Source organism: Mandrillus leucophaeus, unplaced genomic scaffold (assembly GCF_000951045.1).
Source record: "Mandrillus leucophaeus isolate KB7577 unplaced genomic scaffold, Mleu.le_1.0 Scaffold123, whole genome shotgun sequence".
Classification (NCBI taxonomy): Eukaryota; Metazoa; Chordata; class Mammalia; order Primates; family Cercopithecidae; genus Mandrillus; species Mandrillus leucophaeus.
The window spans coordinates 2,954,906-2,979,441 of record NW_012100654.1 but is presented as its reverse complement, the minus strand read 5'-3'; the positions used below and the strand labels follow the sequence as shown (position 1 = coordinate 2,979,441).

The following is a 24,536-nucleotide window of genomic DNA, read 5'->3' as shown; positions in this document are numbered from 1 at the left end:
AGACTTTTTTTGCTTCTGTATGCTCTAAAAGAATATTGAAAACTTTATGCCTCTTCACACATTTAAGTGGATACCTAAACATTTTTTTTTTACCATGAGTTTAAAGGTTGCAAATAATACATTTTCTAGCATGTTGCATATTATAATAGGCTTTAAACACATTTTCTTCAAAATCTTGGAGCTATGGATTTATATGAAACGGGAAAGGCAAATCTGATTGTCAAAGCAAGTAGCCAAATTAGACATACTTACTTCCTGTCAGAGAAAGTCTAATTTCACTTTTTATAATTCAAACAAGCATGTTAATTAGACACCCTCTGTGACAACCCCATCTTCAGAATTCTAAGAAGAGTAGAGAGCAAGCTATTAACAAATAGATGTGGTCCTGAGACTAACCATGCTTTTTGCCTTCTAGATGAAAGAAGGCACAATCGTTTTCAACATCTCCTTGGTGATCTCATCGAATCATGGGGCTTTACTTTGCTCTGCATGCACCAGTGGCTCTGTTTCGTTACCTATTACACTGTAACAAACCACCCCAAATCTTAGCCACTTAGAGCATCTATTTATCATTCTCATAATTGTGGGGCTTACCAGGCAGTTCTTCTGCTCCATGTGGTATCTGTTGGGGTGCTGGGATAGCTGGCAGCTCCAGGGTGGGCTTCCTGTGGTGGCTGGGAGGGGGCTGGGACTAGCTGAGGGTCTCAACCAGCATCTGTAGTTCTCTTCCACATGGCCTTTCCATGTGGCTTAGCCTTCTCACAACAAAGCAGCTAGACGCCAAGAACAGTTGCATCTATTATTGACTCCATTATTTTAAAATGTCTTTTAAAGAGTTAGGTGATACAGTCCAAGGGTCAAAATTTAAAATGTGTAAGATGATTTACAGTAAAAGGTTATCCTTCTAACTACTATTCTTCAGCCTCCTGTTCTCCTTTGGTGATTTGTATATCCTTCAAAAAATTTTTAAAAATGTGTATATAAGCCAATATACTGAGTTTTGTGTCTTGCTTAGGAAAACCATCCCACCCTAAGACTATAAAAATTTTTCTTCTTGAAGTTTTATAGTTTTTTTTTTCCATGAATATCTTTAGGCTTTATTGAGTGCATGACGTGAGGCCAGGATTGATGGACTTTTCGGGATGCCAAATAATTGCTGTTCACTATGCTGATGGTCCATCGGGAACTTTGTATTGTTTCTCTTCTCCCCAGTGCTGAGGGTCATCCACGTATGTCACAAGGTATAGTCAAAATAGTTTTCATAATTGAATCTCCAGTGGACTTTCCAACCTGTGTCAGAAAGAGGAGATCAGATGAGTTGGGGCAGCTGGACATTTTCATTTCCCTAGTGAGGGAAGGAGAGTGTCACAGGAATTAGAGGAAATGTAAGCTCTAAGAATCTGCCCCCTCCTGAAGGGCAGGTAGAGAAGCCTGGGAAACTTGGAGCAGTAACTTGACTCTTAACTCTGGTCCCATGAATTGAGAATTTCAGCGTGACCTGAGCTTGTTTTTGTTGCAGGAGAATGCACTAACCTTTATGAAGTATCCACTATGTACTAAGTGTAGTGCTTTGGATTTTATATGCTGTTTTGTCTTTTCCTCATGAAAAGTTCAAGTTTTATGGGATTAGTCTTATCTTCATTCAAAAGATGAAGAAACTGAGATGTGGGAAGTTATTCCAAAGCCTCAGCCCTTTCCCAATACCTCGAAGGCTTGGAAATTAATGGTACAGAAGGTATAAAAAGGTTTATAGAATTTACGAGACTCAATTATTTTTAAGAACCATAAGCAGAGTTCATTTGTTGAAAAGTAAGGTGATCTTTGCAAATAGTTTTATTTTTCTTTTTGAAAATAAGAACCAAGGAAGAGAGAATTCACATTGGCTAGTGTGCAAGTAATTTCATTATCCAGCTCAATGTGTATGTATGTAGGGAGCCAGGGCATTCAGGTGAGTCAGATATTCTGATTTAACAGTGGGTGGCCCTGTGTAACACACACAGATTATATACTTTCCATAAACAGACAAAAATACTCAAGGGACTATAGCAAAAAAGGGACTAAGTAGAAAAAAAATGTTGAGCTCTAGATATGTGCTAACCAAAATTTAGCATTTATTTGACAATACAGTGGATTCCTTTTGATATGGTTGAACTTCACATTCATTATTATCAGTCCCAGTCCTCATGGTATGGTGCCTGATTTTACTGGGCAGACCTGCTGAGGGGGGCTATCTGGAAAAGTTCCTGGAGGGGATGGAGAAGGGCGTGGGATGGAGAGAGCAGGTAGAGGTTCACAGGAGGGCTCCGCCTGGCCTAAGGAGTGAGGCTTCAGCTGTGGTGACTGGCAACTTAGCTTCCTGATTCTCTGATGGTGACCTCAGGGACTGAGAGATGTGAGGAACATTTAAGAGAAGCCAGACCTCCTGAGGGGTGAACGGCCTCCTGTCAGCCATGAAGTAACACTACCTCCTTTGATGGGCAGAGAAATGACTCTTGGTGGAAATGAGATGGAGGAACTGTGTGACTGGCTGCGAGGGAAACAGAGGAGGTAATAGTGAACTCTGGATTGCAGAGGCTCATGGATCAGTTCTGAGAGGGTCTCTCCAAATATTTACCAGCTTTTTTTTTTTTTTCCCTCAAGAACTCCTTGCAATGTAGGTGCCTTGGGGAAGGCAGCCAACCAGGTGTCCATGCTGAGTAGGAAATGGGAGGTCAGGGCAGTGAGGGAAGATGGAAGGAGCACCAACTTCCGTGATTGACTTCATTGGGATGGCCTCACAGGGACATGCCTGTGAAGACCTAGGGAAGGGAGTCATGGACTCTGCTCCCTGACTGCAGATATCCACCCCCACCACTGCTTACCTAAGGCCTGCACTCCTCTATGTCTTCCTTTGACGTAGGCTTTATCTTTTGCCAAAATAGGAATATTTCCTGAGGGCCTAAATGTTAAGCTGTCATCATAAATACCTTGGATGGGATGAAGTTGTCATGGTACTTTTCACAGGACTTAATGGAGAGGGCATGGGGCCCAGGATAGATAAGCTTCATAAGGTCATGAAGGAGGAGAGGGGACTGGCTCTTGGGTGGGCAGTGGGGGGTATTGGGGTGGCATGCTGTGTTAGAGATTCAGTGCAACCTGGGGGTTCTATTGACTGCTGGGGTAACTAGAAGCCCCCAGAGAAGCAGTAAGGAGGGGTCAGGTTTTCACCACTTAACAAGGTGGTTTAGAGCCCAGGGCAGTGAAAGGTTGTCTTCCATGAGCTGGCCATGCCTCAGCCAAGGCAGAGTTAAAGATCCTCAGCAGAGGTCGGAGGTGAGCCAGGTGAAAGCTACACAAAAGCCGAGGCAAGGCAGAATAATTAGCTTCTGCCTTTCCCTCCTGCTGCCTGGCCTGATATTTGAGGTGACATTTAAAGCCGTTGTACAGATGTGCAGTGGAACTGTGGCAGAACGAAGGCTTTCTGGAGCCTGTGGAGAGGCAAGGCTGATTTCTCAGCCTCCTGGCTGGCAGCTTCTCACCCCTCCATGTGGGGCCCTCTACTAGGCCTTGAAAGGAGAGAGGCCCCTCTGCCTTCCAGGTGAGCATACTCTAATGGGGGACTCAGACTCTCCCTCCCTACTGGACTCTCAGGGTGTTGGGGGAGGTGGGGTACACACTAGAATTCAAGATAGTGACACGAAGCCAGTGCTGAGGGTAGGAGAGGAGAGCAGGGACTGAAGTGGATGGATCACCATTGCAGAACTCTCTGGGGAGCTTGTTAAAAATGCAGGCCTCTGGGAATGAGGCCTCGTTATCTGCATGGATAACCAACCCTCTAAGGTGATTCTGCTGCCCATTAAACTTTGAGAACCTCTGAGATAGAGAATGTGTGAGGTTAGCTGGAAAGGGCCTCTTGGGAGGGGTGGACTTGAATTTCAGTGTCTAGGTGATACTGGCTGTAGATACTGTCCTCAGGTGTGGACCTAAGAAGCCCGTTCACCTAGGGACACTAAACTCATGGGAGAGACTGGCAGGGGTCCAAGCCACCCTTGAAATGGCATCCGTGAGAATGTGTTGCCCCGGGCTCCACTCCATCACTTGGGCGCTAATCGCCAAGGGGGCAGAAGTGGTGTGGGAGGTGGCTGAGGATGCTGTCCACTGGAGTGTTTGATTCATGTTACAACTGAAGCACAGCTTGCAGGGCAAAATGGTAGCTGGGTGGAGCCCGCTTCCTGGGGCAGATCAGTATGTCTGTGGATGGTCTTCACTTTGGTTTGCAGATACCAGCAACTATGCTACTTCCTGTGTTGCCTTCACTTGCCAGATAGGTCCATGTGTCTGAGGAGTTGGGTCAGTTGCTGCTGAGGGAACAGTGGCCATTGTTGTCCCAGGAGATGAGTGGGAAAGATTTGAGGTGTGGTTGGATCTCTCCTCCCTCCGTGCTGCTTGCCTTCTGCTCCATACACTTGTGCTGGCTTTATCTGATTGGGAACACAGTGTTTTCAAGTTGGGGTGGGTGAAGAGAGGGAGAAAGAACGGTGCCAAGGAAAGAAGAAGGAACATCGAGGAGAAAGGAACACATCCATGTTGTGATATCAAATAACTGCTGAACCTCCGGATGGGCATCGGCCCTCTGGAGTGGATGGGCTGTTGCTGGCCTGGTGACACTGCCTGACCCTGGAAAACATGTCTCTATAGCCAGCTGGGTGGGCTGGAGGAAACATGCCAAAGGGAATAGCTGTGCTTGCTTTGACCATGAGGAAAGAAGGAGCCACTGTGGAAGCATTGTATAAGACAAAACAAAAACAACAACAAAAACCTACTAATAAGGCTGTGTCCTGGCCAATATCCTTTCTAATTGCACTGCAGTTAAATGGCAATGCTGACAGTCTCTTGGAACATTTTATTCAACTTCTGGAGGGGCTACATTTCAAGTAAGACTTAGGAGGCTCTGTGGGAGATGAAGAAATGAGCAGTGGTGGACTGGGGAGCTCCAAGGAGCCCAGCTTGATGGGTTGAAGCCAATCTTGAGTAAAACTCCAGGCTGAATGGGTTCACCCTGGGGCTGACGCGATGGGCATTGCTTATGTTCTTAGGTCTGTTTGTGGGGGAAGTGCTTGCACCCATATTATTCTTGACAGTCTTTATTCCCTTTTCCTCTGCAAATGAGACTGTGTGGACTGTTTTGCCCTTGATTACTGGAGGGAGGGGAACAGGGCCAGCTTCTTTCTCCAGCCCCAAGAATGAGATTTGTAGCACTAGCACCGTTAGGGCACTCTCTGGGACTTTCAGCCTCATAGTCAGATGCTCTTCCCCTGCCCCTCTCTGTCTAGGTCTCCTGCCACGATGGGAGCCTCCCGTTTCAGATTTCTCCCAAGTTGTGTTAGAAAAAGTCTTTTTGGCATTCTTATTTGGAGATGCACTCTCTCTGCAGTTATAAGTCAAGGGCCAAAGAAAAAGATAAAAAGCCCTTAGTTAATAAGTGGCCACATTTGGACCCTCCACTCAATCTGTGCCCATGGCATGTCAGCGCCGCCCTGGAGGGGCCTCCCTCAGGGTTCCTGTTAGGAAACAGCCATGTTTCCCCAGGTCCTGCCCTACTGGAGGGCTGCCATATGTTAGTGAAACATGTCACAATTTCCCAGGAATCTCTTAGTGCCCCTGAAACTCTCAGGAAGGAGACAGATGGGCACCTACGAGTTACCTGACCTTAAACAAGTTATTTAATCTTGTAGAACATGGGTTTTCTCTTCTGTATACTGGAGAAAGTGATTCCCATCCTACAGACCTTGCAGGGCAAGCAGGAGATGATAGTTATGAAAGTACTTTGTGAACGAAAAAGTACTGGCCACACGTGAGCGATGAATTCTTGTTATTTGTGAAGGGCAGAACACCGGGTTACTTCTCTCTGGAGGGAGGAGGAGGGGTTTGCATTCTTGTGTTAACTACACACTGGAGTCTTGTCCATTTAGGGTAATAAGAAAATAATGCTAACAGAGCCTGAGAGGTAGCTTCTTGGGTGGTGATATCTCTGCCGAGACCCAATGCTGCCCTTTAAGAAGAAACCACAAGGCGTCTGGGGGGCAGGGGCAGGCGGTGGAGGTTGTGGCTCTGCTAGCTTTCTCCCTCTCCCTCCTGGCTTCTACGCCCTGGACGTGCCTCCTCCCAGGTCTGAGTTCTTCAGAAATCGGCAGCCTGTCTCATCTTGGAGGTATAAGTTCCAAGGAAGAGCTGGTGCCGAGGGAGACATGCCTGCCAGTTGCCTGATGGAGACCAGGAGGCCTGGAGACCACCATTTCTGCTAGGACAGTGAGAAGGCATTGCTGGCATGGCCTAAGCTGCATAGAGCTGTGATGAATGTGCAGATGGCTGTTGGGTAGTTTTTAGGCTTGGAGAACAAGGTCTTCCTAGACCTGGGGACTCCTCAGGTTTCATTTCAGTGAGTAGCACTCCCAGTCACTTGGGTCACAGGCTGGCCCACTGTAAGACGGGCTGTGTGTGGGGCAAGGACTGGGCACCCCGTCATGCCCCAAAGGCCTTAGACAATGCCCAGGGGCTGAGGTCTCTGCAGCTTACTCTTCTCCTTGCCTTGAAAACAACATTGTATTGGGGACTCAGATGCCCTTGCATGTTCATTTGTCCAGTTAGTAATTACTTGAGTAATTGCGAAGTTCAGTGTTCTTTGAGGGACACAAAGATGATTAAAAAGCAGATCCTACCTTCATGGAGTTTATGGGTAAGTAAGGAAGAAGAGTCATATACAAAGGAGAAGGTGGAATGAAAAAAATAAAATATAAAGGAAGGAAGATCAGGGAAGTCTGCCTGGATTCGGTGGCATTTGAGTTATTTGTTGGAAAAATTAGGAGCATTTGGCCATGATGAGGTAGGAGAGTGGGGAGAGCATGCTACTGGCAGGAAGGGCAGGAGCAAAGGCCTGGGGATAGAAAACCGTGGGATGTATGAATGTGTGGGGAATTGAGAGTCTGGCAAGAGGGAGAGGGGTTGAGAGGTAAGGGAGAACCTTGTATCTACCAGTATCTACCAGGTGCGACACCAGAAACATATTCTTTTGCTTTGAGGCTCACAAATACTGTTCTCTCTGGTTTACAGAGGAGGAAGCTGAGGCACAGGGAGCTGAATAACTTCATCGAGGCCAGGCAAGTATTAAGTGGCAACTAGGATTTGGACCCATGACTGTCTCTACTATAGAGCCCATGCTTCAGAGCCCATGCTGTCTCTACTATAACAAAGGTTCCATGAAGGGACGTAAGAAAAAAGGATCTGTGGCCTTTTACTAGTCATGCAGGTCCTGCAGTCTTGGGCAAGGAGAGCCGGTGGTCCCGGCAGTGAGACAGTGAGGCAGTGAGGCAGTAAGGCTCCCGGGCTCCTGGACTGGCCTCAAAGTCCAAAATGGCTGAGCTTCTGGCTTCCCATCCCACATTCTACTGGAGGAGCCACTGGCCTCTGGTGTGGGAGGCATAGAAGCCAGGATGGCAGGAGATGCTGGAAAAAAATTTAACACATGGACTTGACTGTGGAGTTTCATTCTCAAGACCACTGCAAACCTCGCGTCTTTGCGAAAGCCCTTCCTGACTCCCTCCCACGCATCTCCGACCTCCCCTTGGGTCCAGGCAGGCTCGGTCTGCACACGGCGTTGTTCTGCACTTGTTCCTTTGTTGCTGTGAAACCGGCTCCCGGCACAGTCAGCCTCTGTGTGGGAGGACTGGTGGCTGTCTTTGCAGGCAGGCATTTGCTTAGAGCAGGCTGTGTGCGAGCCCAGCGTCAAGTGATTCCGGCCTCCTCGAGTCAGCCGTGGTGGGATGAGGCTCTGCCGAGGGGACTGGCTGTGAAGGATGAGTTCAGGGTGGGATGACGGACCGCTTCTGGGACCAGTGGTATCTCTGGTATCTCCGCTTGCTCCGGCTGCTGGATCGAGGTATCCTGAGTGTGTGTATGGTTGTGTGAGAGACTGAGAGAGATAAATACACATAGAGACATAAAGAGACATGCAGAAAGACACAGCAGAGAGGGGAGGGGGGTCAAGAAGAGAGAGAAGGAATGAAACAGAGGCAAGTAGCAAACCCATGGAAAGTAAAGAAAGGCTATTTTTCTGGGGACATGTATGACCCAGCTGGGAATCAGGAGCACAGGGTCATTTGGGGAGCATCTGTGTAACAGGATCTCATTTCTTGCTGGGTTTTTCATCAAGCTCAGTACTCTAGTCAAATACAAGTTAAGTCCTGTCTTGCAGGGCTCTTGACAGAACTCTCTGAGAAGCAGTGCAGAAGGAGAATGATTCCTGCAGCAAGAAGCTGGGGGCAAACAGACTCAGGCTCAAATCTCAGCTCTGCCACTGACCTTAGCCTGATTTATGTGACTTTTCTGAGCTTGTTTACCCATCTATGAAATGGGCACGGTGAGACCTATGTGCTGGGGTTGCTCTGGAGCTATTGTTTAATTCATAGATGTAAAATATATAACATCATATCTGGTGCACACAGTAGGTGCTTAGTAAATGCTGAGTTCCTGCCTGTGCACTTCTTAGCTTCACGGAACTATTAGTACCTATCCTGAGGATAGTTCCCTTTTTTGATTGTCTATAGACAGAGCCGGTACAGAATTTGCAGGTAGTGGAAAGAAAAGAGAAAATCAGTTTTATTTCTCAGGTTAATCTGACCTTAATACATTTTATCATCAAATATTAATGCAATTAAAGTGTCCTGATAATGTGACACAAATCCAGATGTTCTTTTGAAAGGAAAAGCCACTGTGAACTTGTTTGGTAATTGATTTTTTAAAATGTTGAATATTATTTTTAAAAGCTTTGGCTTCTTTAAGAGGTTTTGTCAAGAACGAGATCAAACTCTTATTGGGAAAGATGGCCCTGGGGAAGCCTTGCTATACAGCCCAAGGTGTATTCATCTGTATGAGGAATAGTCTTAGTGTGCCAGGAGATCAATACCAGATGGAAGCAGAGAGCTGCACAGAGCAGGTGAACCAGGATCCTTATCAGGGGAGAAAACAAAGATGGAGGAAACCAAACCAGCACACACTAAAAGCAGTTTCTCACTAGCACCGAGAAACAGGCCAGTGGGAGCCCAGACTTGAGATGAGGGCGTTAAGAAGGGAACCAGAACTTCCTACTGATGAAGATTATAGACTGGGAGAAGGGAGAAGAGACCACTAGGTGTGAATCCTCCTTATCTGTGTGACCTCAGGCAAGTTGCTTAACCTCTCTGTATCTTCTTCCCTTCATTCGTTAAAAGGAGTGATGATGATAATGGTAGTACCAACTCAGAGGGTTGCTGCAGGGGCTGAGTGAGAAACTATAAGTGAAATACTTATCCCAGTGCATGGCACAAACAAAGTACTCTTTAAATGGTAGTTTTCATTACCAAGACAGTTAATTCTCACTCTCCAACAAACATCCTGGGAAAGACAGGAACAGGTGGTATATAATACCCGAGAACTAAGAAAAGTCCAATTAAGAATGGTGAGAGGCTTAGAGACAATTTATACTTACATGAATTAAAACAAGATTCACACTACCATATGATGTTAATTATAAGAAGAAACTAGATGTTAATGTATAAGCTATAATACTACCAATTTATTTTTATCTTTTAGAAATGCTTGAATCCATGAGTCACAAACTTAGGTTCAAGTTCTGGCTCCATTGCCTTCTAAGTGCCCTTGAATAAAAGGCTAAGGGTAAGGACTTAAGAAATAAAAGGCATTGTTTTCTAGAGCTATACTTAACCAAGTTCTCAGTTTGTTAATCTTAAAAATTGGAATACTAATAATAATGCCTACATCATAGAATTTGGGGGAAAGTTATTGTGTTAGTGCATATATAGTGTCAGGCATTTTGGAAATGTCAGGTTAATGAATTTATGGGTTGATAGATTAACCTGTCCCCTTGGATAGCAAAAGCTGGTTGCAAGAATTATGTGGTCTTCCATGCATGTTTGATCACCACATATGGCTGTAATTTGAAAGTTTATGTGTCTTTCTATCTATAGGGTTTTCCTTAATGTGAGGTTTTAGACCAGTAGCTCTTGACTGTGTAGGGTGTTTGATTTCCAGGTGTTTGGAGATTGGGTGTTGATTATGTTTCCCAGTTCTGGTTAATCAGTATTGAAGTACTATACATGTGTGCATACCCACATCCATATTCAAAAAGAATTTTCAGTTATAGCACCTTTCCTCTTGTAATGAATGTTACCTAACATTGCATAGAAAATGGCATGCTTTAAAGTGGCATGTTAGGCTGAGCTAGATCATGAAAGATGCTCAATAAATATTTGTTGAAGGAATGAATGAATAAATGAATGAAAGATGAACCTGCCTTTCTGGGCGGTGAACAGAATTCCCTTAGATTTGATCTTTCTTAAGTATAACAGAATTTAGCTCCTTTGATTTGTTTGAAGATTTTATATCATTTTGCCCTCATCATTGTCGTGCCTTATATCATCTTGAAAGTAACAGGCCTCAAGAAAGTAAGGAGAGGATAGGAAATGAGAAGTGGGAACTGATGAGTTTATCCCAGGAAATTGAAATAATCGATGAGCTGTGTGCTGTCCTGAGTCACTCACTTGGCTGTGACTGGAGGATAAGTGAATCTGTGATTTGACACACCTAGGAAAAGGGAGGAAACATTAGAACACATCTTGGAGCTGAAATAAACTTTACAAAGAAATAACAGCGTAGGCTTGATGATTGCAGACTAATCTTTTGTCTCCCGCATCATTGTTCAGCTAAGGGTAAGGATTTAAAAAATAAAGGATATTGTTTTCTAGGGCTATACTTAACTACATGCAAGAATTTATTTGACAGTGTACTACCAGCTTGTTCAGACATTATTTTGATGATTTATTCTCCTTAATAATAGATGCTGTTTTTACGGTGTTTGTTACTGGGCGTTTGTCAATTCTGCTGATTGTATTCTGTGCTTATAGACGTTGACTAAGGAGATGGTTGCTTGGTGGGGACTGTCTATCAAAACAAAAGAGCTCATAGAGATAAGAAGCATGAGTTGTATATAAAAGAAGTCACATTGCTTTACGTTGTTGAGTTTTGGTGTATTCATGGGGACCTGACAAGTAAGGTAGGGGTTTAGGTTCCTTTGTTTACATGTAATATTTTTTTGGTAATGAAAGGGGAAGAATGAAAGACTGCTGCTCTTTATTCGTAGAGCATCAGGCAGTTTCCCAGCATGTGGGAATGTCCACCACTGGTAGTACATGAGATGATTTTAGGTGATTTACAGATGTTTCTTGAGCTTATCTTGCTGGCCACTGCCTGGCACAGTCCAGAAGACAATCTGTTTTCCCTGATGCCTGCTTCTGTTGGGCTGTCCACTGCTGCCCCACCCATTCACTGTGGGCCCTCCTTAAGCCCACCCATTCCTCAGCTTTTCCTTCATTCCTACCTCTAGTCTCCCTCTTCTTCTTCCAGCATCCCTGCCTGGGCGTCACACTTTGCCCTGCCTTAGTTTCTTGGCCCCAGTAGTCTCCAGCCTCCCTGGCCCTCATGCTTATTCTCTGTCCCTTGTGTTCTTTCAAGGCACAGCTTTATGCTACCTGCTACAAGTATCCCCATTCCCTGGCATTTCTCTATTATTCTCTCATTGCCCAGCTTCCATCCCTTCTTATGTCTGTGCTGGGCCACCTTCACCCCATAGATCCTGTGTCTCCAATCCTGGACCTGCCCCTACCTGTCTTCCTTGCCTCTAACCCTGAGTGCCTTTTCTTTTCAGCCATGATCTTCTTTTTTCTTTTTCTCCTACCTTTTTATGCCACCTTGCAGTCCACTAATTCCTTTTATAAAGAAGTATAAGTAAAAAAGAGTCAACTTAAAACAATATCAAGGAAACAACAGTGTAGGAGGTATGTGGATATGGTTAAAATACTGACAGAAGTACAAAAATTACTGATGTTTGTCATTATGTCAACATCTCAACATCTCACATGTTGAACTTAAGGATATGCTGAATTAGACTGCTAATTTCTTCTTGATGCTTTTAAAAATTGATACATAATAATCGTACATATTTATGGGTACAAGTGATATTTTGTTACATGTATACAATGTGTAATGATCAAATCAGGGTATTTAGGCTATTCATCACATCAAACGTTTCTTATTTATGTTAGGAACATTTCAAATATTCTCTTCTAGCTATTATGAACTATACAATATAGTGTTAATGATCGTCACCCTGTGCTATCAGACCCTAGAACTTACCTTCTGTCTATATGTTTGTAACCATTCACCAACCTATCATTGTACTGTTTACACCTTAAGATGAACTTTTTTAGCTTCCACATATGAGTGAGAACATGTAATATTTGTCTTTCTGTACCTGGCTTATTTCGCTTAACATAATGACCTTCAGTTCCATCTATGTTGCTGCAAATGACAGGATTTCCTTTTTATAGCTGAGTAGTATTTCACTGTGTATATATAACCATTTTCTTTATCTATTCACCCATTGATGGACACTTAGATTGATTCCATATCCTGGCTATTGTGAATAGTGCTGCAGTAAACATGAGGGTACAGGTATCCCTTGACATACTGATTGATCTCTTTTCCTTTGGATAAATACCCAGTAGTGGGATTGCTGGATTGTATATAGTTCTATTTTTAGGTTTTATGAGAAACCTCCATACTGTTTTCCATAACATTTCCCACCAGCAGTGTATGAGTTCCCTTTTCTCCACATCCTCGCCAGCATCTTTTATTTTTTGTCTTTTTGATAATAACAATTGTAATTGGGGTAAGATGATATCTCATTGTGGTTTTGATAGCATTTCCCTGATGATTAATGATTTTGAGCATTAAAAAAATATGCCTGTTGGCCATTTGTGTGTATTCTTTTGAGAATAGCCTATTTGGGCCAGGTGCGGTAGTTCACGCCTGTAATCCCAGCACTTTGGGAAGCCAAGGCAGGCAGATCACCTGAGGTCAGGAGTTCAAGACCAGCCTGGCCAACATGGTGAAACCCATCTCTACTAAAAATACAAAAAATAGCCGGGCATGGCAGCGTGCACCTGTAATCCCAGCTACTCAGGAGGCTGAGGCAGGAGAATTGCTTGAACTAGGGAGGCAGAGGTTGCAGTGAGCCGAGATTGTGCCACTGCACTGCAGCCTGGGTGGTATAATGAGTCTCAGTCTCAAAAAAAAAAAAAAAGAAAAAGTCTATTCAGATCATTTGCCCACTTTTTAATGGGATTATTTGGGTTGTTCTGTTTTGTTTGTTAGTTTGCTGTTATGTGAATTCCTTGTATATTCTGGATATCAGTCCCATGTTGGATTAACAATTTGCAAATATTTTCTTCCATTCTACAGGTTGTCTCTTCACTCTGTTGATTGTTTTCTTTGCTGTGCAGAAGGTTTTTATTTTCAACAAAGGTACCAAGAACATATATTGGGAAAAGGACATCCTTTTCAATAAATGGTGCTGGGAAAAGGACATCCTTTTCAATAAATGGTGCTGGGAGAATGGGATATCTATATTCAGAAGAATGAAATTAGACCCCTATCTCTCACCCTGTACAAAAATCAGCTCAAAATGGATTAAAGACTTACGTGTAAGACCAGAAACTATAAAATTACTAGAAGAAAACATAGGGAAACCCTTCAGGATATTAGTCTAGGCAAATATTTTATGGCTAAGACCTCAAAAGCATAACAAACAAAACCAAAAATAGACAAATGAGATTATCTTCTTGGTACTGTCCACATTCCTATAGCTACCAGAAAGTGTTTTGGATTCTGGACCAGAAACCAACTGTTTCTCATCTCTCGATGTATGCTAGAATCATCTGGGAGCTCTTAGAAAGCGTAATGTCCAGTTCCTCCCTTTCAACACCCCCACTTCCACCTCCAGCCAATTAAATTGGAATAGCTGGAAAGGGGGCTAAACACTGGCATTTTAAAGACCTCTGTAGGTGATTCTAATGGCAGCCAGAGTTGAGAACTGCTTGTTGTCATCCTTTAACGTGGATGTCAGAGAGTAAGGGCAAAAGGAACTCTGTTGCAAAATAACAAAATGAATGAAAACCAAGTCACTACATGGGAATAGTAAACATAGGAGTAAACATAGGACTATGCTAAGGAACAAATTGTGTAAGAACGCAATCTTTTGGATACAACTCATGCAACTTTCTTTACAAACTTAACCATTTTTTCTATGACTTCCTAGATAAACCTTGACTTTCCTTCATATTCCCAGAAAAGCAATTTATCTGTGTCCCAGGAGGTTGTTTGGCCCCAGCTTGCTTTGGGTTTATTGCTCTCAGTTCAGGCTGCTGAGGGGTTTGGAGGTAGGGATGGTGGTCCGTCATTGTAGATGTCAAAAACCTTTCCTTCCTTGGTTTGTATAACTCATACTAGGAAGGCGTTAGGTGGGCATTGTCCATATTCTGCTAGAATTAGAGAAAGAAAAATCATTTTCTCTCTTCAGGATAAATGGGAGGTAAGGAGAATAACTGTTTTCAAGCCTTCATGGTGTTGGGCTTTACTTTGACCAGGAGTCTACTTGGGTTTGTCACTAAAGTTCACCTCTCCCTGACTGGCCATTCTTTGTTGTCTCAACTTTCAGATCTCCCAAACATTCCAAGTCAAGGATTGATTCTGCTCAGGTGCAAGAAGTTAAGAGGCAGCTGGACCTCGTGGTCTTGGTTGTCAGGGCAGCCTGATCTTTGTGCTTTCCCTTTCCTTGGTCTCATCCTCACCATGCCTGCAGCCTTCTTATGGCTCCTTGTCTTCTAGCACTGACAGATACCGTGTCTTTGACTTGCTCTATCATTGGCTTGCTTGCTGCTTATCTATCTGTACAGCTCTGGCCCCTAACCAGGTCAGACTCGGTATCTGTGCTTCGGCCATCTGCTTGTAACTGGTCCCTAGCCTGCCCCGGACTCTGGATACCCATTGTGGTCTGGCTTGCCCTGTTCTTGTTAACTATTGCATATGTATGCCCAGCATGATGTATGGGTTCTTTGTGCTAACCTTTATGACTTGTTCCTTCTCTCTTACATTCAGCGGGAAAAAGAAGAAAAAAGCACACAACATGTATATGAAAAGCACATTGGGTGATTCTGCTGTGCTAGGGTTTTTCTAATTGAAGGAGTTTAAGTTGTAATCACCTTCTCATTTGAGCCGAATATTCAGGTAATACATAAAGAAGTTACTTTAAATTAGCTTTTATAGTCATCTATATATATACCTATTAGAGTTATTTAATTGGCTTTTGCCACAAGATCACTTTACTAAAGGGACCAGGCCTCTTGTCTAATAAAGAGTTTGAACACACACCCACTTGAAACACCATCACAGAACAATTCCCTGTTGTTCTATATCAGAGCCTCACCAGCAACCTTCATATTTTCTTGTGCTTTCTCTTGAAATGCCCCAAACCTCCTCTTCTTATAGTTAATCCACATTCTTTTCCCTCCAAACCTCTTAGCCCTGATGTCCTCTAGAGAAAGCTCCCCTGACTATACCTGGTTCCATTCAGAGACTCATGGGCACTAGGTGCATGGCTAGTGTTCTGTAATTCACAATGTGCTCCTATGGGCAGTAATAATACACACCTCAGGAGGTTGTTGTGAGCCTTGAAGGAGCTAATATGTGTGACATGTGTTTGGTACCAATAAGTACTAAGTAAGTATGTGCTTGTTGTCTGAATTTCTGCAGCTTTAGGAATCTTAGTTTCTTGTCGGGGATCGTTTCCCTCCATTAAGAGTGGAGTTTCCCTGAGGGCAAGCCCTTGTCCTCACTATCCTTTATATTTTCACCTAGATACCTAATTCAAAGTTATATCTTAATAGGAAGCCTAATTAATAACTTTGGCTAACAGAATATCTGAACTCTCCAAGGAACAATTGATTATCACAGCATTGTTAAGGAGGAAAAAGAGAAATGTAATTATTTGATAATTCCAAATATCTTACCCCTTTGTTTCTCATTATGCCCGTCTGAGATAGGTCATATCACTTCCCGTTTCACAGATAGGAAACAGGCTCGTAGAGATTAAGCGCTTGGTTAAGGTCAGAGAGCTGCTGAGGGAAAAGTCAAGATCCAGGACCCTGGACTCCTGTCTAGGATGGGTTGCCCCCTCTACCTGCTGCCATACAGATGGGAAGAGCTCCATCTGTTTGTCTCTCCAGCATGCATGTTAAACTGGGAGTCCAGCCACCTTCCCTGTCAGCAAGTAGTAGAGCATATCATTGGGATGTCTTGTCTGTGATGTGAACTACCCAGGCAAGGTGTATCTAGGCCAAGTCCTGGGGGAAGGACACTGATAGCTGCTTTGTGAGGTCCCGGTGTGGTGTTTCCATCCAGTGGGGTGGAGATTACTGTGATGTGAGAACAGCAAAGCAGCGCTTGCCCAGATATGGCATGTCCTCCCAGGGCCTGTTCTGTGGTGGCATACTCAGTGGTTGCTGAGAACCAAGGGGCAGTGGGACAGCTGTGTCCCTGGATATTCAGAAGGCTAGTTGGATCCCCAGTATAAGTGATAGGTTTGCTCTTCACCTTGTGGACAGAAGTGGCTTATTATCAAAGAAAACACCAAAGCAGTTAGTATTATTGTTATTAGTAGCAGTAGTAATAGACTCTACTAAGGGTCCAGGTAGAGCAGGGAGTGATTAGGGTTAGGTGTAAGCTCACTACCCTTAGGGAGCTTACAATTCAAACTCCTGAAAGATCAAGAATCAACAGTAAGGCTGGGTGCAGTGACTCATACCTGTAATCCTAGCACTTTGGGAGGCCGAGGTGGACAGATTGCCTGAGCTCAGGAGTTGGAGACCAGGTTGGGCAACATGCTGAAACCCCATCTCTACTAAAATACAAAAAATTAGCCGGGTGTGATGGCACGCAACTATAGTCCCAGCTACTCAGGAGTCTGAGACAGGAGAATTGCTTGAACCTGAGAGGTGGAGGTTGCAGTGAGCCGAAATCACGCTACTGCACTCCAGCCTGGGTGACAGAGCGAGACTCCATCTCCCAGAAAAAAAAAAAAGAATAAACAGTAACATCTCTGCATCTCTGTTGGCCCTCTTTCAAGTGATGGATTACTTATAAGGGGGAGCTCTTCTAGCTCTAGTGTTTCATGGTTCCTTGTGGACAGCACCTACAAAATATTCACCTATTAATACCTATAATATATCTTTGTGATGCCACAGGTACTCTTTCATGTTATATTGCTAGATGAGTGCTATGAACTTACAAGAGAGAAATAATTGGGTCTGAATGAAGGAAGAAATACTCATTTATTCAACAAATGTCTTCTAAGGACCTACTATGTGCTTTGCTCTACCCAAGGCTCTGGGAATACAATGCTAAAGAAGACAGTGTTCTTGTCTTTGCGAAGTGTTACAGTTTGATGGGGGGAGTAGATAATAACAAATAACACAATAGGTAATACAATGACAGAATAAAAAGGAGAGAACAGGGTTAAGCTTTAGTAACCCTTAATTATGAGGATGGAAATCAGCAAATACAGGGTGTGCTTGGGGAATGAAGACTAAATCAGACTGCCTGGAGCATCTGTGTCATAAGAGTTAAGGTTGGAGGGACAGACTGGGGCTACCTTATGAAGATTCTTGCATTGGCATGTTGGGTTAAGAGCAAATGGTTCCATAGTTGTAGCATTCAATTTAAAAAAGGTATTGAGCAATACCAATGTACCAGACAGTAGACTAAGTACTACTGGGTTCATATGGTTTAAGGAGAGACTCAGATGTGTAAAAAGGACCTTACAACAAAACTGGTAAGTGCAATTACCTAGGCTTGCATAGGATCACAGAGGACAGAACAACTAATTGCCTAGAGGGGTTGGAGAAGTAAGTCTTCTCGGAATATCTGATAGTTTAGCTTGGGATGCAGGATTAATAGGAGTTTGTTTGGTGGAGAAGGTGGGGCCAAACATTCTAGTCAGTAAAGCATGGGCAGAAGCACAAAGTGGGTTGAAGGGGATGGATAGCTAAAGAAAAGGGGGCAGGTCAGTGTATCAGGAAGGTAAGGCACACAAGAGGAAGCCTTCTGAGCAAGGGGAACTTCTGAGCATGTCATGTTCTTTAAAGATGAATCTGAATGCATAAAGAGAACTGGAGAAAAAGAAAATGGATGTGAAGGAAGCTTGGCCTATGGAAAGGAAGGAAGAGAAGGACGTACAAGATAACGTCCGAGAGAGTAACAGGGATTTCTTACTCTTCATATTGAAGGGTCATTGAAGCTTTCATGCTTAGGTTTGACTTGAGTGGCAACCGTTACACTAAAAGTCTGAAAAGAGGAGTAGGACTTGGGGTGTTGGTAAAGGGATTTAGAAAGTTTGAGTTTGAGTTTTAGATGATTACAAGATGCCTGATTCGTTCATGCATTAAAGTAGGTTTGTGTTTCTAGGGGGATGTTAGGGTAGGAGATGAATATTTTGAGTCATTTGCCAAAAAGTGATGGTGAAACTGGTATTAGCTCAAGGAAGACAGCATAGAGAAAAGTGAGAGTAGTGTAGACTGGTTTTCGAAAGTGTTGACATAGGGAGACAGGATAAGAGAGATACAAAGAATATTCCTTAAGGGTAGGAGGAGAGCCAGGGTACAATAATTTCATGGGAATAGAGGAGAAGGAGAGTTAGGGAGCTCCATGTGCAGGGAGAGGAGGCAATGTTGAGGGCTTTGGTGACAGAAGGCATTGGTGACTACTTACAGCATTGTTTCAGCACCTCAATGACAAGAAACCAGATTGCAGTGGGAGGAGGTGGTGAAGATGAGGCAGCAGCAAGCACATATTGTTTGTTTGAGAAATATGTCAGAAAATGCAAGGTAAAAATAGAATGGTGGTTGGTGGGACGTTAGGGTCAAGTGATGATTTTGTTAAAGGAGGAAGGCCTATGGGTTTGAGGCTGGGGGAAGGGACCAGTGATATAAGTTTAAAGATGAGGAACAGAAATTGATTTATTTATCCATTCAATAAATATTCATTGAGCACTGACAATATTCCAGGGACAGTGCTATTTGCTAGGGATACAACATGAATAAGGCATGAAATCTTCATGGAGTTTACATTCTAGTGAGTAAGGCAGACAGTACACAAGTCAAGCAACAGTTGAATTTGTAAGAACAGCTTGTGATAAGTGCTCTGCAGTGAAGCAGTGGCCTGGAGGAGGTAGGGATGGACTGAATAGAGAGTGCAGATGGAAGTGGTAGACTGGAGGAGGGGACACTTCCTCTGTTGTAAGGAAGGAAGAAGGAGTGCTTAGAAAATGATTTTTAAGTAGAAAAAATTAAAAATGAGGAAATGCAGTTCAGATGGTCCTGATATTCTTAAAAAAGAACAGGCAGTGTCATGAGCTCAGACTGGAGACGTGGGATAGTTCAAGACCTCAGATAGGTGCTTACTGCTTCATTCAAACGTCCCATGACCCTGTGATGTTGTGGGAGGGTGTTATTCTCATTGTATACATGAGATAACTGAGGGGACTCAGAGAGGACCCATGACTGGAGAGTATAGGAGCAAAGGATGGGAGCCTCACCTTGATGCTCTTATCATCGGACTCACCTCCAAGAGCCAGCTCAGAGGGGCCTGTCAGTGCAATCAAGACATCCGTTCCTCCTTCTTTCTCCTATATAAAACCTTGTACTGGGCCTTGGAGGAGACTGTGGAAAGGAGATGCCACCTGCACATGGAAAATAAGAAAGATGAAGTTGGAAGAGATGAGATGAGGAAACTGAGGCTCAAAGAAATGATTTTACTCCCCAAAGTCATACAGTTGTCAGCTGAGCCTGGATGTGAAGCCAGAATGAAAAACTCCAAATTGAGGCCTCTTTGCATTATATTCCCCTACGGTTTCAACTCAACTCCACCCCTTTACTGTGCTCAGTAGCCTTGATGTAGTCATTATATATGGACAGACTGGAGAATTCATGTGTTTGAGGGTTATCTGATTTGGGTTCAGCTTTTAACGACTCCAGGCAAAATTTCTAAGAAGTTCCAAAAGCAGGATTGTATTTCTTTATCCTTCCTTGTTATCATTATGAAAAATAAGCTGAGTGGGGTTACAAGTGGCACTTCTTGGTTCTCCTGGGCTATTGCAGAATTGTGCTCTAAAGAACCCAGAGGAGTATCTTCCTTATAAACCCAGGATAGGAGGAATAATTGGTATGGGGCTTTTAATCTACTTTCATGCTACATGAAATCTGTTAGATGGGATAATGAGCTCCATATTTTATGGACTATTTTAAGCTTGTCTCAAAATAAAATACAGGGCTAGGGGTGGAGGAAGGACGTTAAGTCTTAAAGACAAAATGCCATGGCTTACTCATCAGTGTTTTCCTTTTAATGATCCCAACCCCAGTACAAGTCCCTCAGTGATACTGTAATGGAAACCACATTTTTTTTTCCTGTTGGAAGTTTCGGGATGAACACAGCCAAATGCTTCAAGACATAATTAAGACTACAATCTCCTATCCTCGGTAGTATACAGACCTTTCACCCAGGGGGCTCAGCTAGAGACAATGTGGTTGGAAAGCAGTTGAAATTATAGATACTTTTTTTCCACCAATCTCTGGCCCCCCAGAGCTTCTTTTCTAGGCCTTGTCCTCCCTGTCCCCTTCCCCTTAACTGCTGCCTCATGCCTGGGAAGGAATAAACCAACACATAAATAAGTAAGAACCCTGGTATTGACTCTTTCCTTGCCACAGGGAGAGAATCCCAGACAAATGCTGCTGTGTCTGGAGGAGGCTGGACTGCGCTGGCAGAGGCAGCACATACATAGCAGGAAGGGCAGCCAAGAGAGCTTGCCAACAGATGTGGGGTGCTGGGAGGGAGGAGGTGGACAGTGTCATCATTAGGTATGGAAGGAGGTAGGGAATGTTCTGTACATTACAGGCTGGAAAATCCAGCTCATAGGAAGGTCTTGAGGGCTTAAGAGAGCAAGACAGCCCCTTCTGTGTTTGGACACAATGGGTCTCCTTTGCTTTGGCAAGCTTTCTGAACCTGCACAGATCAGAGTTAACAAGCTTGGCATGACCAATCTGATTATGTGTCTTCTCCGCCCCTCACTCTCTTAACCACATCTTGAACACCTGGAATATATAAGATAATGGAAGCCCATAGTACATATATGCATATACTCTCTGTTTGGCCAGTTACAGTACAGTCTTACCCTTGTAGGGAAGACTCCAGTTAGCACAAGGAAAAAAGAAAGGGTTAGGATATTTGCCCCTTGCTACCTTGGTTCCATACTCTGCCCTGGGGGTAGTGATTCTGGGATAGCTGAGGATAAGACCCCACTGGGCACTCTGCTTGGCTCCTTAGAGATCATATCACTGGTACATTTCTCTTCTCACTACTCCAGCCACCAAAAGACAGATAGTCATGTTAATATCTCCTTCAGGAAAATGTATTAATTAATATATTCTTGACTCATTTAACTAGTGACTAGTTACACACCTTTCTGAGTCTCAGTTTCTTTATTCAGAGAATTAGGATAATATCTATCTGTGGTAGTCATTAGTACCATTCAGTAAGTACTTCTAGCTATCTACATTTTTGGGCATACAGTTAGATGGTACTTCTCTACATCCTTGGTCCTGTGACCTGCTTTGGCCAATGAAACGTGAGCAGAAGTCAGGTATTTCATTTCCAAGTGAAAGCTTTAAAAGCCAATATACTATTTACTTCCTTTCATTGTTTAATTTATTGTAGCTCTATTGGGATAAATCCTTCATCAGCCTGGGACTGTGAGTGACTATGATGATCACAGCTCTCTGCTGAACTCAGTTGAATATGTAGTATAAGCAAATATTAATTTTATTTTCTGTGAAGTTACTAAGATTTGGGGGTGGTTTGTATCTGTAGCTTACCTAGCCTGCCTTGGCTGATAATACACTACCTTATAAGACTTTGCAGGGGATTACAAAAAATGTGTATGTACACATAGTCCGCACTCAATAATTGGTGGCTACTTTATTCTCACCATGAATATAATTTGGAATGCTTTTGGCTGCAGGTAATTTGGCCCAAACTCAAAATGCATAAACAATAAATGCGTTTCTCCTCTTGCCTTCACTTCTCCTCCTCCTGCTTCTCTTAACAAGAAGTTTAGAATTTGGACAATTAAATTAGAGGCTCAGCATCATCACTAGCTTCTTTCTTATTTAGTCTGCCTAGGTTCATTAGATTTCTTAAATCTATAAAATGTTGTAGTTCATCAGTTTGGGAAGATTGTCAGTTATTATCTCTGTTCTTTCTCTTCTTTCCTTTTGAGATCCCAACGGATTGTATGTTGCAATTTCTCATTGTATAGCCTGTATTTCTTATTATTCTAGATATTTTTATCTCCCTTTGATGCATTCTAGATAATTTCCTCTGACATATCCTTCAGTTTATTCTCTTTTTAGCTGTGTCTAATCTGAAATTAAATGTGTTCACTGACTTCTTAATTTCAATTATTGTATTTTTAGTGCAAAATCCCTATTTAATTCTTTCCCAGATCACCTTTCTTTCAGTTTCCAATTTTATGAAAAATACTTTCAAGCTTATCTTTTGTTTCTTTGAGCATTGAGCATAGTAAGCATATTTGTTTTATAGTTTTTGTTTGATAATTCTACTATCTAAAGTCTTTGTGGGTCGATTTTTTCCCCCTGGCTTTACTGAGATAAAATGGACAAATAAAAATGGAATATATTTACCATGTACCACATGATACTCTGATATATATGTCAAAGCATCATGTGGTACATGGTAAATATATTCCATTTTTATGTATGTATATATTTCATACACACACACACACACACACACACACACACACACAGTGAAATAATTACCACAGATGTGGGTCTCTTTCTGTATTCTGTTGTTCCTGATGGTACTTCTTCATGGTATACTTTTTCCTTGTGTTTTTTATCTTTGTATCTTGATCGCTGTTTTTGAAAAAGATTTTATGAAAATAATTTGAAGGCAAGAATGATAACATTCTTCTGCAATGATTTTTATTTTCTTTTGACAGCCCCTGGGATACTTCCAGTCCAGTTCTACCTTAACACAATGCTTCAGATTCCTTTGACCTAGGTTGCAGGCAACTGGGTTTTAGGTTTGCATTAAGAGCTAGTTTATTCTAGGCTACCTTTATCTTGAGGGTGAAGCTTCCCCTCTGAGAGGAAGCCTAGCTTAGAGTGGATGTTGTTTATCAAAGTTTTCTGGGGCAGAGGCCTTGGACGTTGCTTTCTTCTTTCCTACTCCTCCTGGTTGCCAAAAGCACAGCTTAGTTTTGCTACTAAACTAAATATTATTTCTTGCAGATTGGCAAATGCTTTCAAGGCAAAAGCTTTTTTTGTGTGTTTTGGGCCTTCCTCTTTAGATTTTCAACTTCTCCTAGGTTTCAGCCTAGAAATTCTTTATCTTGTTAGCTCTTTAATGCTTTTGAGAAAATAAAAACAAATATAAATGATTGTCCTCAGTGGGAAGGTTGGTCCTGATCACCTAGCCTGCCACTGCAAGAAAAGATGATCTTAGAACCCCAATACCTTACATCTTTCCATTCTACCATCCTGATAGTCCCAAGATGGCTGCTGTAACTCCATACGTTACATGCACAACCGATAACAACTGAAAGAGCCTGTTTCTTCATGCATGTATTTAAGAGCAAGAAAACCTTTCCCAGATGTCCTCCAGGAGATGTTTCCTCATGTCTCAAAGGCCATTATTTTACCACCAATTCCAAAACAAGTCACTGGAAGGGGATACAATTTCTGCGATTGGTGTAATGTGATTGGCATTTACCCTGTGGGACTGAAGTTGTCTTTGTGTCCCCTGAAGCACATGGATGCTTGATTTCTGAACAAAATGTGGGTCTGTAAGCAAGGAAGAAGGGGGTTAATGGCCGCTGGGTAGGCAACCAACTGTGTCTATCACAGTCTGTGCTCAGGATTAAAAATTAAGAAGCATAGTCATGGTTTTTGTTCTACTTTGAGACCTACGTGCTCTGAACAATGCAAGAAAATATACAGCCAAACCTAATACAGAAAGGATTCAGAAATATAGGGGGCATGTTCATTGAAAACACACTTTGTAACTTAAAAACTGTAAAAATTTGGGATAGTCTATGATCAAAATATAAATTTATTTAATCAAAAATATTAAAAAATATATAGCAGGAAGAATAGCTTTATTGGAAATGTATTCCCCAAACTTCATCATGTTACAAATTACTTCTATAAATGCATATTATACAAAATAGGAATAGATCTAATGCAGTCATGGTTCCACTGAATGAGCTGGGTCCTTCCAAGTGCTCCTAGTAGAGGTGGGCTGCAGTTTGCAGAAGAAAGAAAATATTAAGGCTTAAGAATCCTGGCTGAGCATGGTGGCACACACCTGTAATCTCAGCATCTTGGGAGGTGGAGGCGGGTGGATCATTTGAGGTCAGGAGTTTGAGACCAGACTGGCCAACATGGTGAAACCTTGTCTCTACTAAAAACACAAAAATTAGTAAGGTGCAGCTACTTGGGAGACTGAGGCTTGAGAATCGCTTGAACCTGGGAGGC

The 24,536-nt window shown here is 42.8% G+C and overlaps 1 protein-coding gene across 4 annotated transcripts in view; it reads left to right on the top strand.

Annotated features, from left to right (window-relative positions):
• Positions 1-7,691: 7,691 nt before the first annotated feature.
• KALRN (kalirin, RhoGEF kinase) overlaps positions 7,692-24,536 on the top strand; it is a 651,545-nt gene continuing 634,700 nt past the window's right edge. For all 4 annotated transcript variants that reach the window (XM_011971540.1, XM_011971542.1, XM_011971541.1 and 1 more), the window contains exon 1: positions 7,692-7,915. In XM_011971540.1, the coding sequence (XP_011826930.1) occupies positions 7,849-7,915 (67 nt within the window). In that variant the 5' untranslated portion in view covers positions 7,692-7,848. The remainder of the gene's footprint in view (positions 7,916-24,536) is intronic.